This window comes from Rana temporaria, chromosome 1, assembly GCF_905171775.1.
Source record: "Rana temporaria chromosome 1, aRanTem1.1, whole genome shotgun sequence".
In the NCBI taxonomy this organism is placed as follows: Eukaryota; Metazoa; Chordata; class Amphibia; order Anura; family Ranidae; genus Rana; species Rana temporaria.
In genome coordinates, this window is record NC_053489.1 from 84,566,400 (window position 1) to 84,590,751 (window position 24,352).

At 44.5% G+C, this 24,352-nt stretch overlaps 1 protein-coding gene across 2 annotated transcripts in view; it reads left to right on the forward strand.

Moving 5' to 3' along the window:
* The window catches only part of ZSWIM6 (zinc finger SWIM-type containing 6), a 192,395-nt gene that overhangs the window by 127,568 nt on the left and 40,475 nt on the right, over positions 1-24,352 (forward strand). For both annotated transcript variants that reach the window (XM_040339750.1, XM_040339744.1), the window contains exon 5: positions 22,896-23,075. In XM_040339750.1, coding sequence (XP_040195684.1) covers positions 22,896-23,075 — 180 coding nt within the window. The remainder of the gene's footprint in view (positions 1-22,895; positions 23,076-24,352) is intronic.

The window sequence follows — 24,352 nt, forward strand, 5'->3', positions numbered from 1 at the left end:
CCAGCGTAAATATGCACCCTAAGATACGACGGCGTAGGAGACTTGCGCCGCTCGTATCTTAGCCTAATTTAAGCGTATCTGGTTTCCAGAATATGCTTACATTTACGACGCCGTAAATTCAGAGTTACGATGGCGTATCTACTGATACGCCGGCGAAACTGTCTCTGAATCCAGCTATAATTATTTGTAATCCTTATGCTGCTAGCATTAGAAAAAAAGATTGAAAAGTATATCATATTTACTTGTTTTAAACTTTTTTTTTTTTTTCACTTTTCTAAAGTTACTTCCTGGTTTCTTGCCTAGGCACATGATGTCATACATCCCAGTAGGGGAGGAAGTGTTTTCTTAGCTAAGCACACCTGCCTGCATGTAGGCTAAGGGCAGAAAGATTTCAGGAAGTAAATGTTACATACTGTATTTTCGGGCGTATAAGACGCCCCTTTACACCGGAATTACACAGCCAAAAACCAGGGTCATCTTATACGCGGGGTGAAGGAGCTGCCCAATGGATATCAGCCCGCCAGGTGCTCTGTGAAGCTGTATGTATTCAGTATATGCGCCGCTCAGCCAATCCCGGCGGGCGATGCACTCTGTTGATGACTACAGAGCCTGCTAAACCTGCTCGGATTGGAGTAACAACCTCTGCCAATATGTAGCCTGCTCGGATTGGAGTAACAACCTCTGACAATATGTAGCCTGCTCGGATTGGAGTAACCACCTCTGCCAATATGTAGCCTGCTCGGATTGGAGAAACAACCTCTGCCAATATGTAGCCTGCTCGGATTGGAGAAACAACCTCTGACAATATGTAGCCTGCTCGGATTGGAGTAACCACCTCTGCCAATATGTAGCCTGCTCGGATTGGAGAAACAACCTCTGCCAATATGTAGCCTGCTCGGATTGGAGAAACAACCTCTGACAATATGTAGCCTGCTCGGATTGGAGTAACAACCTCTGCCAATATGTAGCCTGCTCGGATTGGAGAAACAACCTCTGCCAATATGTAGCCTGCTCGGATTGGAGAAACAACCTCTGCCAATATGTAGCCTGCTCGGATTGGAGAAACAACCTCTGCCAATATGTAGCCTGCTCGGATTGGAGAAACAACCTCTGCCAATATGTAGCCTGCTCGGATTGGAGTAACAACCTCTGCCAATATGTAGCCTGCTCGGATTGGAGTAACAACCTCTGCCAATATGTAGCCTGCTCGGATTGGCAGAGGTTGTTGCTCCAATCCGAGCAGGCTCTGTAGTCATCAACAGAGTGCATCGCCCGCCGGGATTGGCTGAGCGGTGCATATACTGAATACATACAGCTTTACAGAGCAGCTCTTTGTTTTTGAACACATACAGTATTACCGCACAAGGGGGGGTCGTCTAAAACAATGAGAAGAGCACAAAACCACAGTTTTAAACTGTTTATTAGGGGGGTCGTCTTATATGCCCAACCCCTTTATACGCCGGCAAATCATTTGCTCTCACAGCCAGAAAGGCTAGGGGGTTGTTTTCCAAAGTGATTTCTCAACAAAATAAAGCATGGAGACATGGATGTATGGGGGAGATTGCTTTAAAAATTATATAAATGGCGTTTTTGGTTTGTGGTGCTCAGATACAGTGATGATCTGCTTTAAATTCAAGATGGCTATGTTGGGAAAGAAATCAGGTGTGTAGGCGCTGCCACCTTCCTACATAAAAGCTCCACCCGGTGCTCAGACCTTGAGGCTGCTGACACCTCCAACGTACCAGAATAAGGAAAGGGATGGTCGCACTCGGGACGACATCCGAAATCGTATTTCTTTATATAATACATGTACAAAGCTGTAAAACAGCCTACGTGTTTCAGACGTTGGTCCTTAGTCATCCCATGCTTGAAACCACATTTAGCATTAGTTGCATAGTCAAACCCGAGCATGCCCTATGCAGGAAGCCAAAGGGTAAGGGTCACGGGCCAGATTGCAAATGGCTCTGAGGCCACAAGGAACTATAAAGTTGAGCAGTTGAGATAAAACAGGGCAGTTGCAGCCCATTTGTTTGGCTTTCATAAATGAGAACTTTCCTTGGAGACATATGGAGGCTGCCTATATAGTAAGTATGCATATCAATGATATCCTTATTTGCATGTGTGTTCTGGGTAAGGGATGTATTGGCACCCAATAGCTGCCTAACATTGTTCCATACAAAAGAACTGAAATAGATCACTATATATATATTTTTTGTATGAGCCCTCCCTGTCTGTCAGTATATTGCACGTTTTTCATGCTGCAAGCCTGTTACAGGCTATGGAGTTGGGTGTGGATGGTAATGTAGCGCTACGTGTGAGCCAAAAGGCAATGGCTGTATACACCTAATGAGGTGTGACCATATATTGTGACACAAAGGATGTAATGGCAAAAATTGCACCACAACTAATAAAGTGAACAATATAAACAAAAATGTAATGTAGTGTCCATAAAAAATAAAACGATGAAGATGTCATGAGATGGTGAGGAACTTCCCAACAGAAATCTTCAAATATGAGGTGGAATATATGTGCGCTTACCGCAACCGTTGGACCCAAATGTCGTACGACAGTGGATCGATTGAACGAGCTTGGAATGTCCCACAGAGATGTCACCGGAAGTCCAGAAGGAAATGGAGTTGGGCGTTATCTGCTCAGAGAGAGTCTAATGCTGCGTACACACGATCGGAAATTTCGGCAAGAAAACCGCGGATTTTTTATTTATTTTTTCAACAGAATTTTGGCTCAAACTTGTATTGCATACACACAGTCACACAAATGTTGTCAGAAATTTTGACCGTCAAGAAAAATGAAGTTAAATGATTCCGACTCTGCGTAGAATTGATTCCGAGCATGCATGTTTTTTTTTTTGTGCGTCACAAATACATACTGACGATCGGAACAAGCTCTCAATTTTTTGCTGTCGGAGGTTCCGACAGAAAAAGTCAGATGGGGCCTACACACAGACAGAATTTCCGACCAAAAGCTCACATCAGACTTTTCTTGTCGGAATTTCCGATCGTGTGTACGCAGCATAAGCCCATACATGATTCATTGAGCAGATTCCCCCCATCCACATTGAATGTACTAGTAGATTTATATACACAAATTGAAGCTCACACTGCAGTAAAGCAGCCATCATACATTACGCATTTTTTTGATTACCCGCTTGCTGACCGCCCACCATAGTTTTACCGCTGCAGGTCGGCTCGGCTGCGCAAAATCACGTAGTATAACGTGATTTTGCATTTCAGCCACTAGGGGCGATCACTCGTTACAGAGCGAGAACCGGGAGCTGTGTGTGTAAACACACAGCTCCCGGTCCTTTTAGGGGGAGAAATGACTGATCGCATGTTCATACAATGTATGAACAGCGATCTGTCATTTCCTCTAGTCAGTTCCACCCCCCCCCCTTCAGTTAGAACACACCTAGGGAACATAATTAACCCCTTCCTCGCCCCCTAGTGTTAACCCTTTCCCTGCCAGTGACATTTTACAGTAATCAATGCATTTTTATAGCACTGATCGCTATAATAATGCCAATGGTACCAAAAATGTGTCAAAAGTGTCCGAAGTGCCGCCATAATGTCGCAGTACTGATAAAAATCGCAGATCGCCGCCATTACTAGTAAAAAAATAAATATTAATAAAAATGCCATAAAACTATCCCCTATTTTGTAGACGCTAGAACTTTTGCGCAAACCAATCAATAAGCGTTTTTTTTAGAATACGTATCGGCCTAAACTGAGGGAAAAAAAAGTTTTTTATATATTTTTGGGGCATATTTATTACAGCAAAAAGTAAAAAATATTCATTTTTTTACAAAATTGTCGCTCTATTTTTGTTTATAGCGCAAAAAATTAAAAAACGCAGAGGTAATCAAATACCACCAAAAGAAAGCCTTGATTCCACCATCTACACATTCAAGGTGGATTGGGAATCCCCTGGTGTGGCTATAGCCGGTGACATTGATTGGATCACAAAAAATTTGACGGGTTGGTTGTACAACAATCGATAGATCTACTTGGATACGGCCAGCTAGCCCATACATGGATCTAAATTTGTCTGGCCCCCGCTGAACTGGCTGAATTTCGATCCATGGATATGGCTTAATACAATCAGGGTTCTGGAGGTAGAAGTAACTGGGCAAAATTGTATGTTAATTGCGATCCAATCGACCCAGTATCAGCGTCAGTAATGTTGACATCACCTCCTGAAGTCTAAAGAACTACAGCGTGTAGTCAAGTCCAGACAGGAAGTGGCTGTGCGATACTTACTGTCACACAGCTGGAAATAGGTCATTAGGCACAAGGAGGAGGCAGTAATTGCGGACAGGCTGGCGACATGGGAGCAATATGGAATACAGGAAAGACATCAGCAGTTATTTACTAAACCATACATAATAATCTTGTGTCTAATGGGGACACTTTTTTCGAGGACAGGATACACTTTTGGTATATTTTCTCCTTTCTGTTGCATCTTCGAGACAGGAGAGGAAGGGAAGTTTCCTAAATGGTAGGGCAAAAAAATCCTTCCTGGCTGGGGTTTTTAACCCTTCCCTGGGCTATACATTTTTTTTTTGCTCTATGTACACTTTTAGAATTAAAGAAGATCTTCACCTACATACCAGGTGATATGTTGAGTACATTTCAGATGCTCACCCGACCAGAAGATCCAGCGTTGTTCCACTGAGATCGTCCTGTCTTCTGCCATTGATTGGTCTTGCGCCGCCATGTTGTTTATGACGTCATCACGGGGCCCACCAGCTTTTCGGGTTCAGCTGGTGTATCTCCTGATGAAACGCCATTGGGCCCCCCCTCTTTTGTAAATGAAGGGCTATGCCCCCTGGGATATGTGATGTGTATATCCCAGGAGGCATAGGGAGCACTGTACAGGGGGCAGGGACACACTTTTTTTTATAGGAACAAAAGATGAATAAATAATAATAATGACGAGGGAAGTACTTGCAAAGGGTGAAGATCTGCTTTAAGCCAGCTGCACTCATACGTATTAAACAATTTTAGGTAGATTCAGGTACGTTCGCGTAACTTTGCGGCGGCGTAGCTTAAGGAATTTAAGCTACGCCGCCGTAAGTTAGCGAGGCAAGTACATGATTCACAATGTACTTGCCTGCTAAGTTACGTCGGCGTAGCCAGAATCGGCGGGAGTAAGGGCGCCTAATTCAAATGTGTTTGAGGGGGGCATGTTTTATGTTAATGGCGCTTGACCTCACGGTTTTTACGTTTTTTTATACTGCGCATGCGCCGGGCACCTACATTTCCCAGTGTGCATTGCGGCTAAGTACGCCGCACGGGCCTATTGATTTTGACGTGGACGTAAACGACGTAAATCCCGATTCACGGACGACTTACGCAAACGACGTAAAAAATTCGAATTTCGACGCGGGAACGGCGGCCATACTTGACATTACTATTCCAATAGAGCCTAGCTCTAACTTTACGCGGCCTATCTCTTACCTAAACGGCGTAAAAGTACTGCGTCGGCTGGGCGTACGTTTGTGAATAGGCGTATCTCCTCATTCACATATTCTACGCCGACCGCAATGGAAGCGCCACCTAGCGGCCATCCAAAATATTGCAATCTAAGATAGGACGGCGCAAGCCGTCGTATCTTAGATATGTTTAAGCGTATCTCTGTTTGAGCATACGCTTAAACATAGGTCGGCGTAGATTCTGAGTTAGGTCGACTTATCTACTGATAAGTCGGCCTAACTCTTACTGAATCTACCTATATGACTTCATATCATTTCTTGCCCACTCATTGGATGTGCTCATAGGGCCTTATTTTGGTGTGAATGTGTACAGAGCCATGGATGCCTATGTGTACAGAACATGTGTTGTAATACAGCACACAGAGGCCCGGCCATATCTGTTAAACGCAAGCTTTTTTTCTTTCTTCTCGGTTGATAAAACTGACTGGTACCCTTATGAGACTTCATGCTCCGATCTGAGCCCTGCCAGATGCCAGACGTTGAGAAGGGGGCCGACTTTTGTCAGCAAATGGGATCTGCAAGTTAATTGGTGTTTTCTGCTAGCTCCTGGCTGTGAAATGAAATTGGAAGCCCTTTAGCCACATGGAGAACATAGGACCTGAATACAAATGTCACCAGTAGGGCTCACTGCGAAACAATGGCATACTCGCTCACATACTGGCCCATCCCCCGTCATATAAATATGGGGGATTAGATATAAACTTTAAAAAAAATCCCATTGCCCTTTTGTAGCTATTTAAATGTTCGCTTTGCAAATGATAAGTGACATTAAACAAAAAAAGGACCTGCTTTTGTATTTTTTTGTTTTTAAAAGGTAATTCAAAGACGCTTGCGATTCCTTTTTCAGATGCCAGAGATGAATCATTATAATTGTCAACTTTAAAGCAAGCTGTAATTGGTGCAGCTAGTGTTATCAAACGTGGGGCTATTCATTTGACAGTTTAATAAAGCTGGGATTGTTAAATGATTCCCAGAAGTTTAATTTGATAAGAAGTCAGGTAGCCTCATTCGGAGGCCAGTATCGCAGACCAGGCAAAGTGACAATCCCAGGTGCTTGTTAGCACACACTTGGCTGTATATACCCCAACTGAGGGTCTGTGGGGAATTGGTGTTGGCGAAAAAAAGTGACCTTTCAGATTGTGAGCAGCTGTATTCATGCTAATGAAACGTAATCTGAAAGGGAAAAATCTTTGGCCAATCTACTATGGGTTATCAATGCTTTTTGCACTTTAAGTATATCCTGAAATGCTTAAGCCGACCATAGATGGTTCGAATCTCGGTCAGTTCAGCAGGGACCAGCTGAGTTTAAATCCATCTATGGGCTGGCTGATTATACCCAAGTCGATCCATCGATTGACTTGGGTACAACCAGCATGTCGGATTTCTAGCATGCGATTATTCCCAGTGGCCATAGCCGCTATCGGTAATCATTGTGTTGTGGCAGAGATGGTTCCCTGCGACGCTTGCATGCACAGACTGCTTTTTTTTGTTAGATCGATGTCACGCCTGCGGTCTTTTGCTGCCTAGAAACTTGTTAGTGACAGGATTGCTAGAACATTCAGGGAGGACGCTCTCCTGCTTTGTATGTGCCGCTTCCTTGCCAGCTTTAGTAGCAAGGTGTCTATGCCAAAAACGCTGCAGAATGTCGCTGTTGAGAGACAGAGAGAGACACACATCGGTCATTCAGCCAGCAAGGGCATGACACCTGCAAGCAGGTGAGTGTTTCAGCTCCCTGCTGTGTCCTCTATGAAAATCCTGCTAATGAGTTCTTGTAAGTTGCATGATGACAAGTGTAACTTAGTCAGCTGATTTGATCAAAAAGGTACACTTGCTGATATCCTAAAGCAACTTTGGCAGTATAGTGGGAAAAATAGTGAAATTAAGGTACACACTTTCAAAGAAATGGCATAAAGTGGTTGTAAACCCGAAAAAAAAAAAAAACTATACGACAAAGGCATAATGAGCATGCATCACATACTAGCTCATTATGAAATACTTACCTGAGATCAAAGCTGTTGCAGCGGTCCCCGCACACTGCTGTGACTGGCGACGTGTCTCCCGGAGTAATTTCTGGGTTCGTGGGCTCCAGCGCTGTGATTGGCCAGAGCTGCAATGACATCACTCCTGCGTATGCATGCGGGAGCCGCCGGTCACGCAATGCTGCTGAAGAAACGGCAAGAGTGAGCCGTTTCTTCAGTGCGCATGTGCAGATGACGTCGGCGCAAGCGTATATGGTAAATATCTCCTAAACCGTGTAGGTTTAGGAGATATTTCCAGTACCTACAGGTAAGCCTTATTACAACCACTTTAGCACTGGCAGGTGGTACGTTAATCTATTGTCTATAAGAGATTCCACTGTCAGACTCTTCAACCAAAAGGAGAATTCCACCTTTGTCAGAGAAATAAATAAGTGTACACTTTTGCTTGAAAATGGGTGCATTTATTTTGCATTGGAGCCTGCAAAGCATGGATGAGTGGATCGTGGGTGCAATGCTCTGGCTCCTGCAGACTTATTCCAGCTAAAGTCTGTAGTTGAGGCACGGACCTTTTTAGCTCTGGAGCTGGAGGGAGTATCAATGGATTACAAGTGCAGTGGCATCACAGGATTCTGTAAGTGGGGGGGTTATTAGGGTTGGGTGCTGTCCACACTGACCATGTTTCATATTACACTATAATAATATAATATAGGTGTAGCATAAAAAATACTCAGAATGGTAGAGTTGGCTTTTAAAATGATTTTTTCCCATGAGAAAGGCTTCTGTTTCTGGCCTCTTTTGCATGCTCTCTTTTGAATTTGCTCGATTTCCCCCAGCAACACAGTGTTAATGCGGAAGTCCCTCCTGGTGGATCATTGTCTTCTCCCGGCGAGGGCCGCCCCCACTGGGAGAACACAGTTATTATTGCTAGCGGCTTTTGTAGCCTCTAGCAATAATCACAGGTAACACCCGGCATGCACACCCTAGTCCTGAACTGCAAATATCCGCATGTCCGTAAAATACCTGAGAGTTGTAAGAAGTTGTCAGGTTAAAATCTTGTGCATTTAAACAAAAATTAAAAAACTTGCAGCTTGCCAATTCTTAGATGTGGTGGCCGCATTTAAAAAAAAAATTTGTAGGCTTTTTTCTTTTCATCTGGTGATCCGGCCATTAGGTCTCTTATATTTCAACAGGCCAAGCTTTCCAGCAAATGTAGTAGTTGTGACAAACCATTTACCACTGACAGACAGATCTGCTTTTTTTGTTGTAACTGCTTTGAAAATATTCGCTAGAGTTCAGCTTCAATTGGGCAAGTACATCCAAATCTGCTAGTATATCGAACACTACCTTCCCCACAGACTGACAATGCTGCTGTCCAAAGGTTTTTGCTTTACTACTTCATCCAGAATGCAGACACCCTAAGACGGGAAGTGTGTTACGACAGGATGACTAGCTGAAATGGGGGGGGGGCTAAAAAAAAAAAGCCACTGTATCTAAGGATTGTTTAAAGTGGAACTAAACCAACATCATAAACTATCAATAAATAGTGTAATACATGCTGTTCATACTCACTCAGTCACTGAGATTCGTTTTCTGTATTCTGAAAAACTACCTGGTTGATCCTGCTGCTCTCTATCTCCCTCTTCTGTCCATGTCTCCAATTCAGTTAGGAATTTTGCAGCTGAGGTGGCAATGCTCATTTTCCAGTGAGTTTCTAAGCTGGGCATTTCCTTCCTATCACATCAGAGCAGCCCATGTGACTATAGAGTCACACATGTGGGCGTATACACAGTGGTAAATTACATCACACTCCCTCCCTCCTCCTCCATGCCCCCTAACCAGCCAAACACAATGGGGGTGGGGGATATTACATGTAGGTTGATGGAGGTTTTACCTCCCTCTTAATTTAAGACACAGGCTGGCGAGACATGACACAGGCTGTGACTGGCAGAAATCCACCCACACCATGTTATGTCAACAAAATAATAAAGATTTGATTATAAATATGAACATTTTAAAATTATGTATTGATAATATTTATTATTTTTACTATCTAGTCTATGGGCTAGATTCAGAAAGAATTTACGCCGGTGTATCTATTGATACGCCGCATAAATTCAAAGCTGCGCCGGCGTATCTTCTTTCTGTATTCAGAAAGCAAGATACGCCGAAATTAGGCTAAGATCCGACTGGTGTAATTTTCTTACTCCGTCGTATCTTAGGGTGCATATTTACGCTGGCCGCTAGGTGTCGCTGCCGTCGATTTCAGCGTAGAATAAGCAAATGATCTGGATACGCCGATTCAGAAACGTACGTGCGCCCGGCGGATTTTTTTACATTGTTTGCGTAAGGCTTTTTCCAGCGTAACGTTACTCCTGCTATATGAGGCATAGCCAATGTTAAGTATGGACGTCGTTCCCGCATCAAATTTTTAAAATTTTACGTTGTTTGCGTAAGTCCTTCGCGAATAGGGCTTTGCTTAAATTACGTTGACGTCGAAAGCATTGACTATTTGCGACGTGATTAGGAGCATGCACACTGAGATACGTTCACGGCAGGCGCATGCACCGTTCGTGAGAAACGTCATTTACGTGGGGTCATGTTTTATTTGCATAAAACACGCCCTCCTCTTGACAATTTGAATTTGGCGCGCTTACGCCGACAGATGTACGCTACGCCGCCGTAACTTAGGGCGCAGGTTCTTTTGTGAATCCAGCCCCAGCCTCACTAAGTTACGGCGGCGTAGCTTATCTGAGATACGCTACACCCGCAGAAACTTACGGCGGGCTTTCTGAATCTAGCCCTATGTTTTTTATTTTGCACATGTAACCAGCATCAGAGGACTAGAAGCTCCTCCTGCTTATGTTTCCTAGCAGACAGGCTGGGAGAGAGCTGGGTCATGCGACAGCTGTATATCCATTAGGACAAAGGTACTTAGATGTTTTTTTTTTTTTTAAATAACAGTGCCGTCATCCACATACAGAAATAGAAGGGACAATGTACATTAAACAGTGTGTGTATTTAGTATCACTTTAAGCTGCAGTATATTTCTATTTTTGGGGATAAATACTGCTTTAATGCAGATGATTGACTAGTGCAGATGGTCTTTATTGCAGGCAAGAAATGCACCTTCACTACAAAAGCAATTGTCTTTCGGCCATTACGCTCCTGTTTTCCGCGTTCCCAGCCCCCACCCACAAATAGAATGCAGTCTTCTGGATTGCATGAATTCCCCCTCACCATCCAAAATCCATTGCATTAATCAGCCAGGCAGCACGCAATGCATGGGGAGTGATTATACTATCATGCACAATACAATCAGCATGAAGCACTTGTCAAGACCAATACATCAAAGTTTAATTCTGTAATAGAATGAATTAGAGCAAAATGAAACATTCTGTTCTTCCTAGAAACACGGCCCCCTAGAACCGCGTCTATTCCGCGGCCAATGCTTGAAAACAATTGCACAGAGAATGGACAAGAACCATCCTCGAAAACAAAGACATGCCCAGCATTGCCCGAAATGGGATGTGCTTCTGTGTTAGATTCATTTTCATTATTTCCCAGTCGCCTGAATACGGCTGCGATACACTCGGCCTGGCTGCTGGAATATATTTGGATGGTCGGGTCTGTGGTGGTCATGTTTCCACTTACACAAAGGTTACAGATGACTGGAGATGGCGCTCACTGCGCTCCACATTATACAGGACTGTAATCACTCTTGATCCTCATGCAGAATCTATTTTGTTTGATGGGTTTCCACAAACCTTCAGCACAGAATAGGTCAAAAGAGCACCTTACTGATTTATCCAGGCTGTAGAGTTTAATGCCTACAAGCTTCCCCCCTCTCGATTGCACAAAACCATTAACCCAGTCCCTCTGGATGGCTTTGGTTACTGCTTACATCCTTTAATAAATATTTAAATGTGCATGCTATTTGAAACTTCCAGATCATCTTTTTCCTGTTGCTTATAAAATTTATTTGTAAGCATTTTTTCCCCGTACAAGGTAATGAGCCCACATACCAATTATACATGGTAATATTTGTGTCAGGATCAATTATTCCGTGGGTATGCATGCGTTTGTTTTCTGCAAGGTTGCGGTGGATACTTAAAGATGCAGTGTTGCTACTTGCATTGTAGGCGTATGTGCTGCCAAGCAAGCTTTACTTTTAAGTCTTCGTTCTTTTTTTTTTTTTCATCTTAACCCCCCCCCCCCCCCCCCCACCAAGTGCTTTGATCTACAACTATTCTGAGTCTTAAAGCGGAGTTCCAGGCAAAAAGTTTAGCTGCTGACTTTTTAAATAAACAGACGCTTACCTGCCCCACAGTCCAGCGATTCGACGGCCCGGAGCATCGCTCCTCTCCGCCAGCACCGTCATAGCCACTGTGGGCACCCGGCGTGACAACTTTTTGACTTCATGGCTGGACACGCACTGCACGAGTCACGCTGCATGTTCCCAGTGGACAGGCAATCTTCTGGGACCTGTCACGTGTCCGAGAAGATTGCCGAGAGGGAGGGGCCACCTAGGAGGAAAGGAGGAGTTGCCTCGGCGGCCCATGAGAGAAAGGAGGAAGTGGGACAGGAAGCCCCATTCAAAAGTTCCCACCCCCAAAAAATGACATGCCAAACATGGCATGTAAGGGGCGAGGAGTACTTAAAGCGGAAGTTTCACTTTTGGGTGGAACCCCGCTTTAAGCCAGCCATACTTGGATCAGAATTTTGCTGGTTCAGCAGGGATCGGCAGAATTTTCATCCATGAATGGGCTAGCTGGTTGAGCACAAGTCAGTCTGATCGACTTATGTACAACCAGCCTGTTGAATTTTTCCTGACCGATCAGTGCCATCAGCTAAAGTCCCCCACTGGCAGAACACAATCGCTCCGTGGGAAGGATTCCGCCATCAGCACTAGGTGTGTACCCAAGTTGACCCATCGATTGGCTTGGGTACAAGCAGCATGTAGGATTCCTAGCATGCTATTATTGGCAGTGGGACTGGCTATAGCTGCTAGCAGTAATCATTGTGTTCTCCTGGCAGGGACAGCTCCCCCCGCCAGGAGAACACAATAGCTCCACAGTCAGTGTTGATGGGAGGAATCAAGTGATTTCCTTTCCTGCAACCCCTATACTGCGGATACCTGTCAAATCCAGGAATCTGCTCCCACTCCGGGGCATAGATCAAAGAAAGTCACCGCTCCAGCTGGGTCTACTATATGGTCATACACTGGTACAGGATTCCAAGGGTGCTGGCGGTGCACTAGGCAAGCATAAAGGTTGAATGAAGGATGGATGGCCGCACTCCAAAAACCGTACAGGTTGTCTTTTATTAAACAAACAACAAAAGCATTACCAGATCACAGCAACAGAAACAGGGGACAGCCGACGTTTCGCACAAAATCAGTGCTTATTCATGATTTCCTTTCCTGCAACCCATATACTGCAGATACCTGTCAAATCCAGGAATCTGCTCCCACTCCGGGGCATAGATGCCGCACTTCGTGTGGCAAACTACACCATGTCCGGCCCCTCCCCCCGGCTGTTTTCTGGGAGACACACAGGTCCCAGAAGACAGCAGGGATCATTCATACAACGCAGCACGGCTTGCGCGCGCAGTAGAAAACAGGCTGTGAAGCCATGATGTTTCACTTCCGGTTTCCCTTAGTAAGGGACGGGTCGGCTTCGGGTGAGGACATTGCGGGCTCCCTGGACAGGTAAGTGTCCTTTTATATTAAAAATCAGCAGCTGCAGTATTTGTAGCTGCTGACTTTTAATTTTATTTTTCCCAAGAGGAACTCGGCTTTAAATAAAAAAAATATATATATTTTTTTTTTCTCATCATTGATTTTTATCTGCCCACCTGATGTATGTAGATATGAAGTGGTTGCAGGAGATGAAACGCATTGTCATGCAGGCAGGAATATATATATTGTTGGTGGACTTGTAATGCAACTGTTCAATTGTTAATATTTAAACAGTACTACATAGTAACATAGTTGGTCAGGTTGAAACACAAGTCCATCAAGTTCAACCATAAAAAAAAATAATAATATCGTACAATCCCATATACCCAATTCTATACCCACTGGTGATCCAGAGGAAGGCACAAAAAAAAAAACAGCAGAGCATAATCCAATTTGCTACAGCAGGGGAAAAAATTTCTCCCTGATACCCCCCCCCCCCCCCCCCCCCCGAGAGGCAATCAGATTTTCCCCGGATCCACTTTACCTACTAATAAATCTTAGTACTCAGTTCTATTATGTACATTTAGGAAATAATCCAGGCCTTTCTTAAAGCAATCTACTGAGCTGGCCAGAACCACCTCTGGAGGGAGTCTGTTCCACATTTTCACAGCTCTTACTGTGAAGAAACCTTTCCGTATTTGGAGATGAAATCTCTTTTCCTCTAGACGTAAAGAGTGCCCCCTTGCCCTTTGTGTTGACTGTAAAGTGAATAACTCAACACCGAGTTCACTATATGGACCACTTATGTATTTGTACATGTGGATCATATCCCCCCTTAATCTCCTCTTCTCAAGATGATAAATTCAGTTCCTCTAATCCGGGGATATGCAATTAGCGGACCTCCAGCTGTTGCAGAACTACAAATCCCATGAGGCATAGCAAGGCTCTGACAGCCACGAGCATGACACCCAGAGGCAGAGGCATGATGGGATTTGTAGTTTTGCAACATCTGGAGGTCCGCTAATTGCATTTCCCTGCTAATCTTTCCTCATAGCTGAGCTCCTCCATTCCTCTTATCAGTTTGGTTGCCCTTCTCTGCACTTTCTCCAGTTCCCCGATATCCTTTTTGAGAACTGGGGCCCAAAACTGAACTGCATATTCCAGATGAGGTCTTACTAATGATTTGAACAGGGGAAAAATTATATCTCTCTCTCTGGAGTCCATACCTCTCTTAATACAAGGAAGGACTTTGTTCGCTTTGGAAACCGCAGCTTGGCATTGCATGTTATTATTGAGCTTATGATCTACCAAGACCCCCAGATCCTTCTCCACTACGGACCCCCCCAGTTGTACTAGTCTTTTTAATTGAAGCAATACTAAAACGCTAAATAAACAGCCTCCGTCTGCGCCACAATTTAAAAAAAATTCTGGTGCAGGCACGTATGCACCACTGGAGTCTTTGCTGGCACGGCGGATTTCTTTGTGTGCACACAGACGCTGCCAGCTTGTGGCAGATTGCCATTATACTGCCCTCATGTGCAGATGTGCCGCACAGTTGCAGCATTAATACCACAATGCCTCTAAATACCTGTGACGTACCAATCCCAGGAGTTGGCGGTGCCTGGCCTAGGCTGGCAAACCCGGAAGCGCGTCCTAGCAGCACAAAAAAGTGCAAATTACTAATTAGGATCATTTTTTAGCAATTTCTGTAATAAGAGGTAGATGGGGACTGATAAAATCAAGGTTGCTGAAGAGAGTTTACTTCCACTTTAAATGGTATATGTAGTCAGCTTAGTGTTTTTTTTTTTCCTAAGAATATTTTTCTTTAATCAATGACAGAATGTAAATTTGAGGGCGATCCTTGGCGTGCTTTGAGCGATCAGAGAATGCTCTGTCTCCCATTTCCTCGGCCAAGTACAGGGCCACGAACAGCCTCTTTCTGATCTAACAAAGGCTAAGGATGTCTTTGCTGTGACGTGCCGCAGTGTGTTTTCATTTATTCCTCCTTATTGCATCCTTCAAACCAATATAAAGGAGGATTTTTGGCTTAAGAAAGGACGACTGTTGACTTGGAATATTGCTCGGCGATCAACGGGTTTAGAGAAGAGCTTGCTGTTTTTTATCAGCTTTGCTCTGAAGTGGCTTCTCTGGAATTGTGTGTGACTATGAAAATGTAATTGGGGGAAGATGTGATTGGCAGTGGTCTATCCTCCACATATGTTTGGAGAGTCGGTGTAGGGTAAAGTCTTTTATTAGCTGCTTTCCCGAGAGAGTTCAGTGATGAGCTGGCTACAGCACAACAGAAGGAGTGCATGTGGCGGAGAATGTCGCCCAGGAATGTCATTGCCATCAAATCATCCTCACATCGACCGTTCCTCTTATCTCAAATATGATTTTTTTTTCTTTTCTTTTTTTTTCTTGCTGGGTTCTTTTGAATGGCATAAATGAGAACTCTTCAAAAGCTTCCCACTTGCATGGATGCCTTGAAATCCTGAAAGCCAGCCCTCAGTTATTTGTTTAACAAAGAAGCTTGTGTCAGATTGGTTCGTGTTTCAGGAATTGGCCTGCAATCTGAGGATTCCCATTTGGAAATTGAGATTTGCTGTTGAGCTCGAGCTACAGTGGTATGATGTTGATGTGTCCAGATGCATTTTTTTTTTAATTACTTTCTAAACCCCCTTTGTTTGCTTTCACATGTTCATGAAATGTGATCTTGGTGGGTCGTCTTAGTCTGGTGTATGGGAATGAAAAATGATGGGGGCAGGTTTGCACGTTGTCTTAGTGTTTCTTTGTTTTCAGCGGGGAAAAAAAATATTAACAAATGTTATCCGTTCGACGTACAATGATATATTTTGGGGTATCCAGAGCTGTGGTCATCGGCATCTTCTTTTAGAAATGGTGGCATAATGTCCATCTAGAAGATTTTAAGATCTGGCCATATACCCAGATTAGCCATAACATTATGACCAACCACCTAATATTGAGTAGGTTCCCCTTTTGCCGTCACAACAGCCCTGACCCATCAAGGCATGGTCTCCCCTAAACCCTAAAGGTATGCTGTGGTATCTGACATCAATCCATCAGTAGTGGATCATTTAAGTCCTGTAAGATGTGAGGTGGGGCCTCCTATGGATCATGCCTCATACACACGTACGTGATTTCCAACGGGAAAAGTTCCCGTTGAAAATCCAGAGGGGAAAGTCTTTCCCCTAGACACGGGCAGTTTTCCCAACAGAAACTGCGATGGAGCTTTGGCCGGGAATCCCGGCCGTGTGTATCTCTGGTTTTCCCATCGGAAAAACTGCGAGGAGCATACACACAGCTGGGATTCCTCGCCAAATCTCAGTTTTCCCATCGGGAAAACTGATCGTGTGTACAAGGCTTCAGACTTGTTTTTCCAGCACATCCCTCAAATGCTCCACGGATTGAGATCTGGAGAACTTAGACACCTTCTTTCATTGCTCTGTTGTCGAGTTCTGATGCTCGTGTCCATTGTAGGTGCTTTTGGCTGTGGACACGGGTTAGCATGGGCTACACAGCCCCATACCCAACAAACTGCAATGCGCTGTACGTTCTGGCACTTTTCTATTGGCATCTGCATTCTATTTTTCAGTAATTTGAACTACAGTAGCCCTTCTATTGGATCAGGCTACATGGGCCAGCTTTCTCTCCCTTCACATGCATCAATGAGCCTTGGCCACCCATGACCCTGTCATGGGTTCACCAGTTTTCTTTTCTTGGACCACTTTTTGTAGGTCCTGACCACCGAAGGAACCAAAGAACTACAGTTTTGGAGATCCACTGACCAAGACATTACAATTTGGCCATTGTCAACGTCACTCAAATCCTTAATCTTGGCCATTTTTTTTCTGCTTTCAACACATCAACTTCAGGGGCAGCCACCCAATTTTAGATGTCATTGTCACAAGATTATCAATGTTATAGCTGATCAGTGTACATTTGCCTGTCATGTTCATTCTCTGTTGATGTACACTAGAATGTCTGTTGGCAGTGATATTGGTGCGTTGCCTTGGTGGCCTTGCAGTACTGGGGTCAAGGATTGGTTACCACCAGTCACATGGTCTGCACAGAGTTTATATGTTCTCTCTGTGTTTGTGTAGGTTTCTTGTAGGCTTCCCCCATAATTCAGAAACATAGCAAGATGTTAATTGGCTTTTATCTGATTGCATAAGTGATAGGTTGGATGTACACTATGGAAAATGTTATCATGATATAAATGTATTGGCTTAAGTGTATGGCTTGTGGAAGGTTCATTAGTCAGCGCCGTTAGGACTGATGTGAATACAAATAATTTGGTGTTTTTTGGAAAGCCTGCACAATGTCTGAATCTGCCATTTAAAGTCTTCCACCAGTCAATAGGTACATTGACTTCTGTACACTCAGCTTGCCCATACATGGATCAAAATGTGGGGGGTGCTTGCTGAACCAGCCATATTTCATTCCATGGACCGGCTTAAGGAATAATAGAAAAAAGTAAGAAAATAAGAACTTTGCTCATTTAATTTTTTATTTTTGTTGCTGCCTGTAACTCCTCTTTAAAGAGACCGGAAAGCCCAGCAATGTGGGAGCTTCCATTGCTGTCTTGTTTCAGATCACTGAAATAGAGACATCATGGTCAGGATGAAATTTCTAGAGACGGCACCTTTGCAAACAAATGGTGTTGGATTAAAAATATTTTTTTTTCATGCTAATCTAGGGCCGGGGGAAAAAATCGTTTTGAATCAAGTTGGGAGGTCAAATCAATTCAGATTTTGACCAAATCTTTTTTTTTTTTTTTTTCATAGGACCGGCGCTCCGCGGACTAAGCTGTAGCCGCTGCCTCGCCTAAAAAATCCTGCCTGCAGCTCGGCCTTTTCCCAGGATCGCGGTAAGCTGCAGGCAGGATTTTTTAGGCGAGGCCGCAGCTTCGGCCTAGTCCGCGGCCTTTTCCCAGGATCGCGGCGGACTAGGCCGAAGCCACAGCCTCTCCTAAAAACTCCTGCCCGCAGCTCCTTGGAAACGACGCGCTGTTCATCAGGAAAAAAAATTGATTCGAATCGTAAATCGATTTTTTTTTTTATCTGATTTTTTTGGGGGGCAAAATTACCCAGCTCTACGCTAATCACTTTAGGGCTGCCACTTTTACTATGGGCGGGCAGAAGCATATGAATCTTGCTTCTCAAATGCACTCTGGTGCGCCCCACCTGGCCACTTTGAGCGTCACTCACAGTATACGGTTATCAATCCCCTTGCTGGTGCCAGTGAGAGGAATATCTAGGTCACACTGGCACCAGCAGGGGGAATGATCGCCTTATACTGTTTGTATGGACACTTTCTTCTGTGTGTGTGTGTACACTCGTAAAGTCAGCATATGGACCGTTTTTGTCTGAACTTTATTGTGCACTATATTTGTGCTTAGAATTTCCACCTAGAAGCACTAAGGTCATGGGTTCAAATCCCAACCACGGCACTACCTGCCTGGAGTTTGCATGTTCTCCCTGTCCCTGCATGGGTTTCCTCCATGTACTCCGGTTTCCTCCCACACTCCTCCAAAGACATGCTGGTAGGTTATTTGGATCCTGTCTAAATTGTCCCTAGTATGTGTATGTATGAATGTGAGTTAGGGACCTTAGATTGTATGCTGCTTGAGGGCAGGAACTGATGTGAATGTATAATAAATATGTTAAGTGCTACATAAATTAATGACGCTATATAAGTACCTGTTATAAAATAAATAGATAGTTGTGTGTGATCACAGCATATATCTTTTGATTGCTGTGTCCTTCATGAGTGAGCATTTTGGCCTCCTTTTTTTTTTTTTTTTTTTGCACCATTGCTGTATTTTTTATTTTATTTTAGAGCGCCACACTTTGTAGCTTGTATATTTATCTATCTGGTATTGAAATATAGCATTGGCTGCCGCTTTTGGATTCCTTCAAACCTGAGCTCAGATTTTTCATTTTGTTTTCTGATTTAAACTGTTGCCTGTTGAGTTCCAGTACTATCTCTGGATCCCATTTCACTGGCCAAGGACAATGTGGGCTTTCACCATTGGATCCCAGCAGCTTAAAACCCGTACACACAGGCTGAATATCGCGTCCGGCATTCAGCCTGTGTGTATGTCAGATGTTCATGCTAGAAAACCAGCAGCCGATCGACTCCCGATCATCGCTCTCAGCCAATGTGTGTCAGAACGTAACGGCTCGGCAGGGAAAGCTGCTCGTGTGTACCCGGCTTTAGGCTGGTCATAGACGGAGCAAATTTATTTCCTGCAAGCAGTCTGTGTTGAGGAATCCCTCCCGCCAAGCTGCTGTGTTCTCCCGGCAGGGGGAAATCATCCCGCCTAGAGAACGCCGTGATTATTGCTAGCTGCTATAACAGCCACTTGCAATAATCGCATGCAAAATCCGTCAGGTTGGTTGTACCCAAGTTGACGGATCAACGTGGGTACATTCAGCTTGTCTATACATGGTTTAAATCTTGGCCGGTTCCTGCTGAGCTGTCCAAGATTCCAACCGTCTATGGCCAGCATTAGTCTGTTATCAAGTACCTTTCCTCATCTCTGCTCAATCTTCCATGCAGAGCATGTCCTTGCCCATCCTCATCAGTACACTGGCTGGGATGACGTGTGATGTCACGCATGCCCGGTGGATGTAACTGCTAGTTGTCCACACCGTGCACAGTATCGTGCATGACCTCTGAAGTACATAGTGGGCCTGGATTTCACTCCTATTACTCTGTATCACAATAGTGGTTCAAGGTCTCTCTCAGCATTCCAGCTGCCTTTCTATTATTTTACGCCATAGTTGCAGACGGCTCATTGGTCAGCATTGTATGAGCTTCTGAAGGGGGCAGGGATGCTCCTCTGTCATGTACTTCTTCAGAATGCCTGTTCTGCAGATTCTCTGCGAATCCAACGCTCCAGCAGATTGTTCAGCCGATTGAGCACATGTCCTCAAGTGTGCAAAACGCATCCTTTAATGAGCAAATGAAGTGTGGCTGAATAGCACTTTCAGACGTCTTCACGCCGCTGTCAGGGTTCACGTCAGTGAAGAGACAGCTGATTAAAAAATCTCTCAATGTGAAAATTGGCTTGTTTCAGACCTTGATGCGTTCAGACGCACCCGTTATGCAGTGTCAGGGATGCAGATTGCTAGCATGGTATGTGTGAAATGTCAGCACAAATTACGGTAGATTTCTTTTGCAGATCTTCAAAGGAAAAAAAAAAAAGAATGTTAAACAAATTTCTTGCTTAACCTAATTGCTGAATTAATGACAATAAAGAGGAGTCTGGTGCCATTAGAGCAGCTGAAGCCTTGATGAATGATGGGAGACTGACTTGTGGTCTGTAAATGAGACGCCGAATAATAATTTGTCTTTTGTTTTGCTTCAGGTGTGTCTGAAATAATGTATTCAGTTTCTATCCGGGAAGCTTTAGCCAGCCGCCATGATAATTACTAATATGCTTCTCTATTATTATTATTTTTTGTCTTCTTTGTATTGCTAGCTATAGAAGGCTTACAAACCAAGTAAAATTGGTTTCCATGCTTTTTCTAACTTTGGTTCAATTGCATTTAGTGGTTCTAAAGGCAGAAGATTTTTTTACCCTAATGCATTCTATGCAGTAAGATAAAATGCCTTCTGCATGCAGCTCTTCGCCTTCCCCCCCCCCCCCCCTCTTATACTCTCATGAGCTTGATCTTGATCCAGTGGTGTGCGTGAGAGGCACTTTTTTCTCTCTCTCTCTCTCTCTCTCTCTCTCTCTCTCTCTTCTCCTCTCTCTCTTCTCCTCTCTCTCTTCTCCTCTCTCTCTTCTCCTCTCTCTCTTCTCCTCTCTCTCTTCTCCTCTCTCTCTCTTCTCCTCTCTCTCTTCTCCTCTCTCTCTCTCTCCCCCCCTCTCTCTCTCTCCCCCTCTCTCTCTCTCTCTCTCCCCCTCCCTCTCTCTCTCTCTCCCCCTCCCTCTCTCTCTCTCTCTCTCTCTCTCCCCTCCTGCTGCTGTCAGTCACAGCCAATGAGGAGGGGGCAAGTCAGAGCTGTGCTCTGTGTATCCATGGACACACAGAGCCAGCTCGGGAGCGTGCACGAACAAGCCCCAATAGCAAACGGCTTGCTCTGAGGAGGCATAAGGGGAGGAACCAGGAGCATTATTTATTATGTTATTTATTATTATATATTATTTTCAAAAAATAAAAAATGTCCCTTTATAATCACAATACACAAAAACGATGAGCTTGACAAAGTACCCATGAGAAGGAGATCTCCTAGATTAAGTGATGATGATACTGCCACTTCTTGTCATATTTTAAAGAGGGAAGTCCACCCTAAGGCCTCTTTTTACACGAGGCGGACTCCGTTGCTACGTTCTCTCCGCAGATCTCCACTGAGCCGGTGGATGACAGGTCCCTCTCTGCTCACTGAGCGGGGAGGGGCTTGTGCAGCGCCGCTGTCTCCTATGGAGAGATCTGATAAAAACGGACAGCATGTCCATTTTCATCAGATTTCACCCGATCTGATCCGACATGGACGGATGGGGATGTATCGCCATACGTCTGATTTTGGCGGATCGGGTCGGATGTCAGCGGACATGTCTCCACTGACATCCGGCACTCCATAGGATTGCATGAAGCATCTGTTCAGGTCCGCTGACAGGCGGACCTGAACGGTCCGACCGTGTGAAAGGGGCCTTACACTAAAATCACTACATCTACAGACATCCACAATCTAACACTAACCTATCTAGCTCTGTAATGAAGAAATCAGTATACATACCATTTTTGAAGCCGCTCCGGTCTTCAGTGACGGAAGCTCTGCAGAGGAGACAGCCGGCAACTGCTGTGCAATTAATGTGAAGTAACGTCATCCATAGAGTTACTATGGGACTTCTGTTGTCGGCTGCCTCCTCTGCACAGGCATATACAACAAAGCCACTGCTGACAGCTAAGTGTGGAACCAGACCGGAGGGGCTTCAGAAAAGGTATGCATAGCGATTTCTTCATTACAAGGCTAGATGTGTTAGTCTTAAATTGTGGATGCCTGTAGATGTAGAGATTTTTGTGTTGGGGTGGACTTCCCCTTTAGGCCCCTTCCACACTTGTGCGACCTGAATTCACATGATTTTGCCACAGTTTTTGAAAATGGAAGCAATGCCTGTGTAATCTTGAGCTCCAGTTGCATCAAAGTAGTGCAGGGCCTACTTTGAAGTCGCTGCGACTTGAAGTCACACAGATATGAATGGTACTCATTGGAAATCATGGGGTAGGACTTGTCAGAAAACTGGTTGGGATGGATGTGCTCTCATGCCTAGTGGGGTCAGTTTGAAATGGGAAAACTGAGGGACTGGCAGGAACACCAGATATTTCACACAAAGGAAACAATACAAAGAGAATAAGATACGTTTTTAACACAAGTACATGGTACATATCAGGAATTTCAAATGCCGGGGGAAACATTCTTTAAGTGTGGGAATGATAGAACCTCTGTCAGATTTTGTTTTCCTTGCTTCCTGTCTGGTAATGGTTGTCCCCGGATAGGTTCAAGCTTTTCCTCATTCTATCCAAAACTGTCAAGTGTTTTGGGTATAGAGACACTTTAGTGCCCCCTGATGTCTGTAGCATTTCAGTGCTCAACACAGACTAAGCAAAAAATGTATTCTAGGTGTGTTTTTAAATAAAAATCGGTTCAACATGGATTTTTTTTTTTTTTACTAATTTCTTTCCCATCTCTCTTGTAGGTGCTCTTTGGATGTGCATTGTCTTAAATCCCCATTGCAAATCTGAGCAGAAAGCCAGCTGGCTGAAACAGCTGAAGAAGTGGAATAGTGTGGATGTCTGTCCCTGGGAAGATGGCAACCACGTCAGCGAGCTCCCCAACTTAACCAATGCCTTGCCTCAGCCCGGACATGCCAACCAGGGTAAGGGAAATACAAGGGTGCATTGTGAGATGCTGTTGTCCCAGGCACTGTATGCTTGTTAACCATACATTTAGTCATTAAAGGATACGTTCACCTTTAACAAAAAATAAATAAAAATAAATGCACATATTTTGCAGATAAAAAAAAAAGTACATTTATTTTAAAAGAAAAATTACGGGAGCCTGCAAAGTACTGCACCAGCGATCAGCAGATTATATGTGCACTGTCAGGCTCCTGCACGCTCTCCCTCCATCTTTCTACCCATACCCCTGTACAGGCTTTCAGTTTGGAAGATGGAGGGAGTGTGAATGGACTACAAACGTGCTGATTAGAATGCTCTCAGTCCATTGAGAACTACAAGTGTCTGCCACGGTGGAAGACAGGACTTGCAGTTCACTCATTCACAGACGGCTATGAATGTGTGACGTGACCGTGCTAAACATATTGGGGCAGATCCTCAAAGAAATTACGCCGGCGTATCTGTTGATTCGCCGCGTAATTTCAAATTGTGCACGTTGTATCTTTGTTTTGGTATCCACCAAACAAGATACGACGGCATCTGTGTTAGATCCGACAGGCGTACGCCTTAGTATGCCGTCGGATCTAAGATGCAATTTTCCGGCGGCCGCTGGGTGCCGTTTACGTCGTATTCCGCGTTGAGTATGCAAATTAGCTATTTCCGACGATCCACGAACGTACGAGCGGCCGTCGCATTCTTTTACGTCATTTCCGTTCGGCTTTTTCCGGCGTATAGTTAAAGCTGCTATCTGGTGGCGTACTCAATGTTAAGTATGGCCGTCGTTCCCGCGTATAATTTTGAAAATTTTACTTAGTTTGCGTAAGTCGTCCGTGAATCGGGCTGTACGCCATTTACGTTCACGTTGAAAACAATGACGTCCTTTGCGACGTCATTTGGAGCAATGCACCCTGGGAGTTTTGACGGACGGGGCATGCGCAGTTCGTTCGGCTTGGGGACGCGCTTCATTTAAATGAAACACGCCCCCTACTCGCCGCATTTGAATTCCGTGAGAGATACACTACGCCGCCGTAACTTACGGCGCAAATTCTTTCAGGATTCAAAGCCAAGTAAGTTACGGCAGCGTAGCGTATCTCAGATACACTGCGCCGGTGCAGATCTTTGTGGATCTGCCCCTTACACTCTAAATATGGGCGTAACGTGTTCAAAAGGTCCACTTTTCCTTTAGGCTGGGTACACACTAGTTCGGTGCGAATTGCTGCTCCAAGATAAAAATTATTCTTTCAGCGGTTCTTCTCCG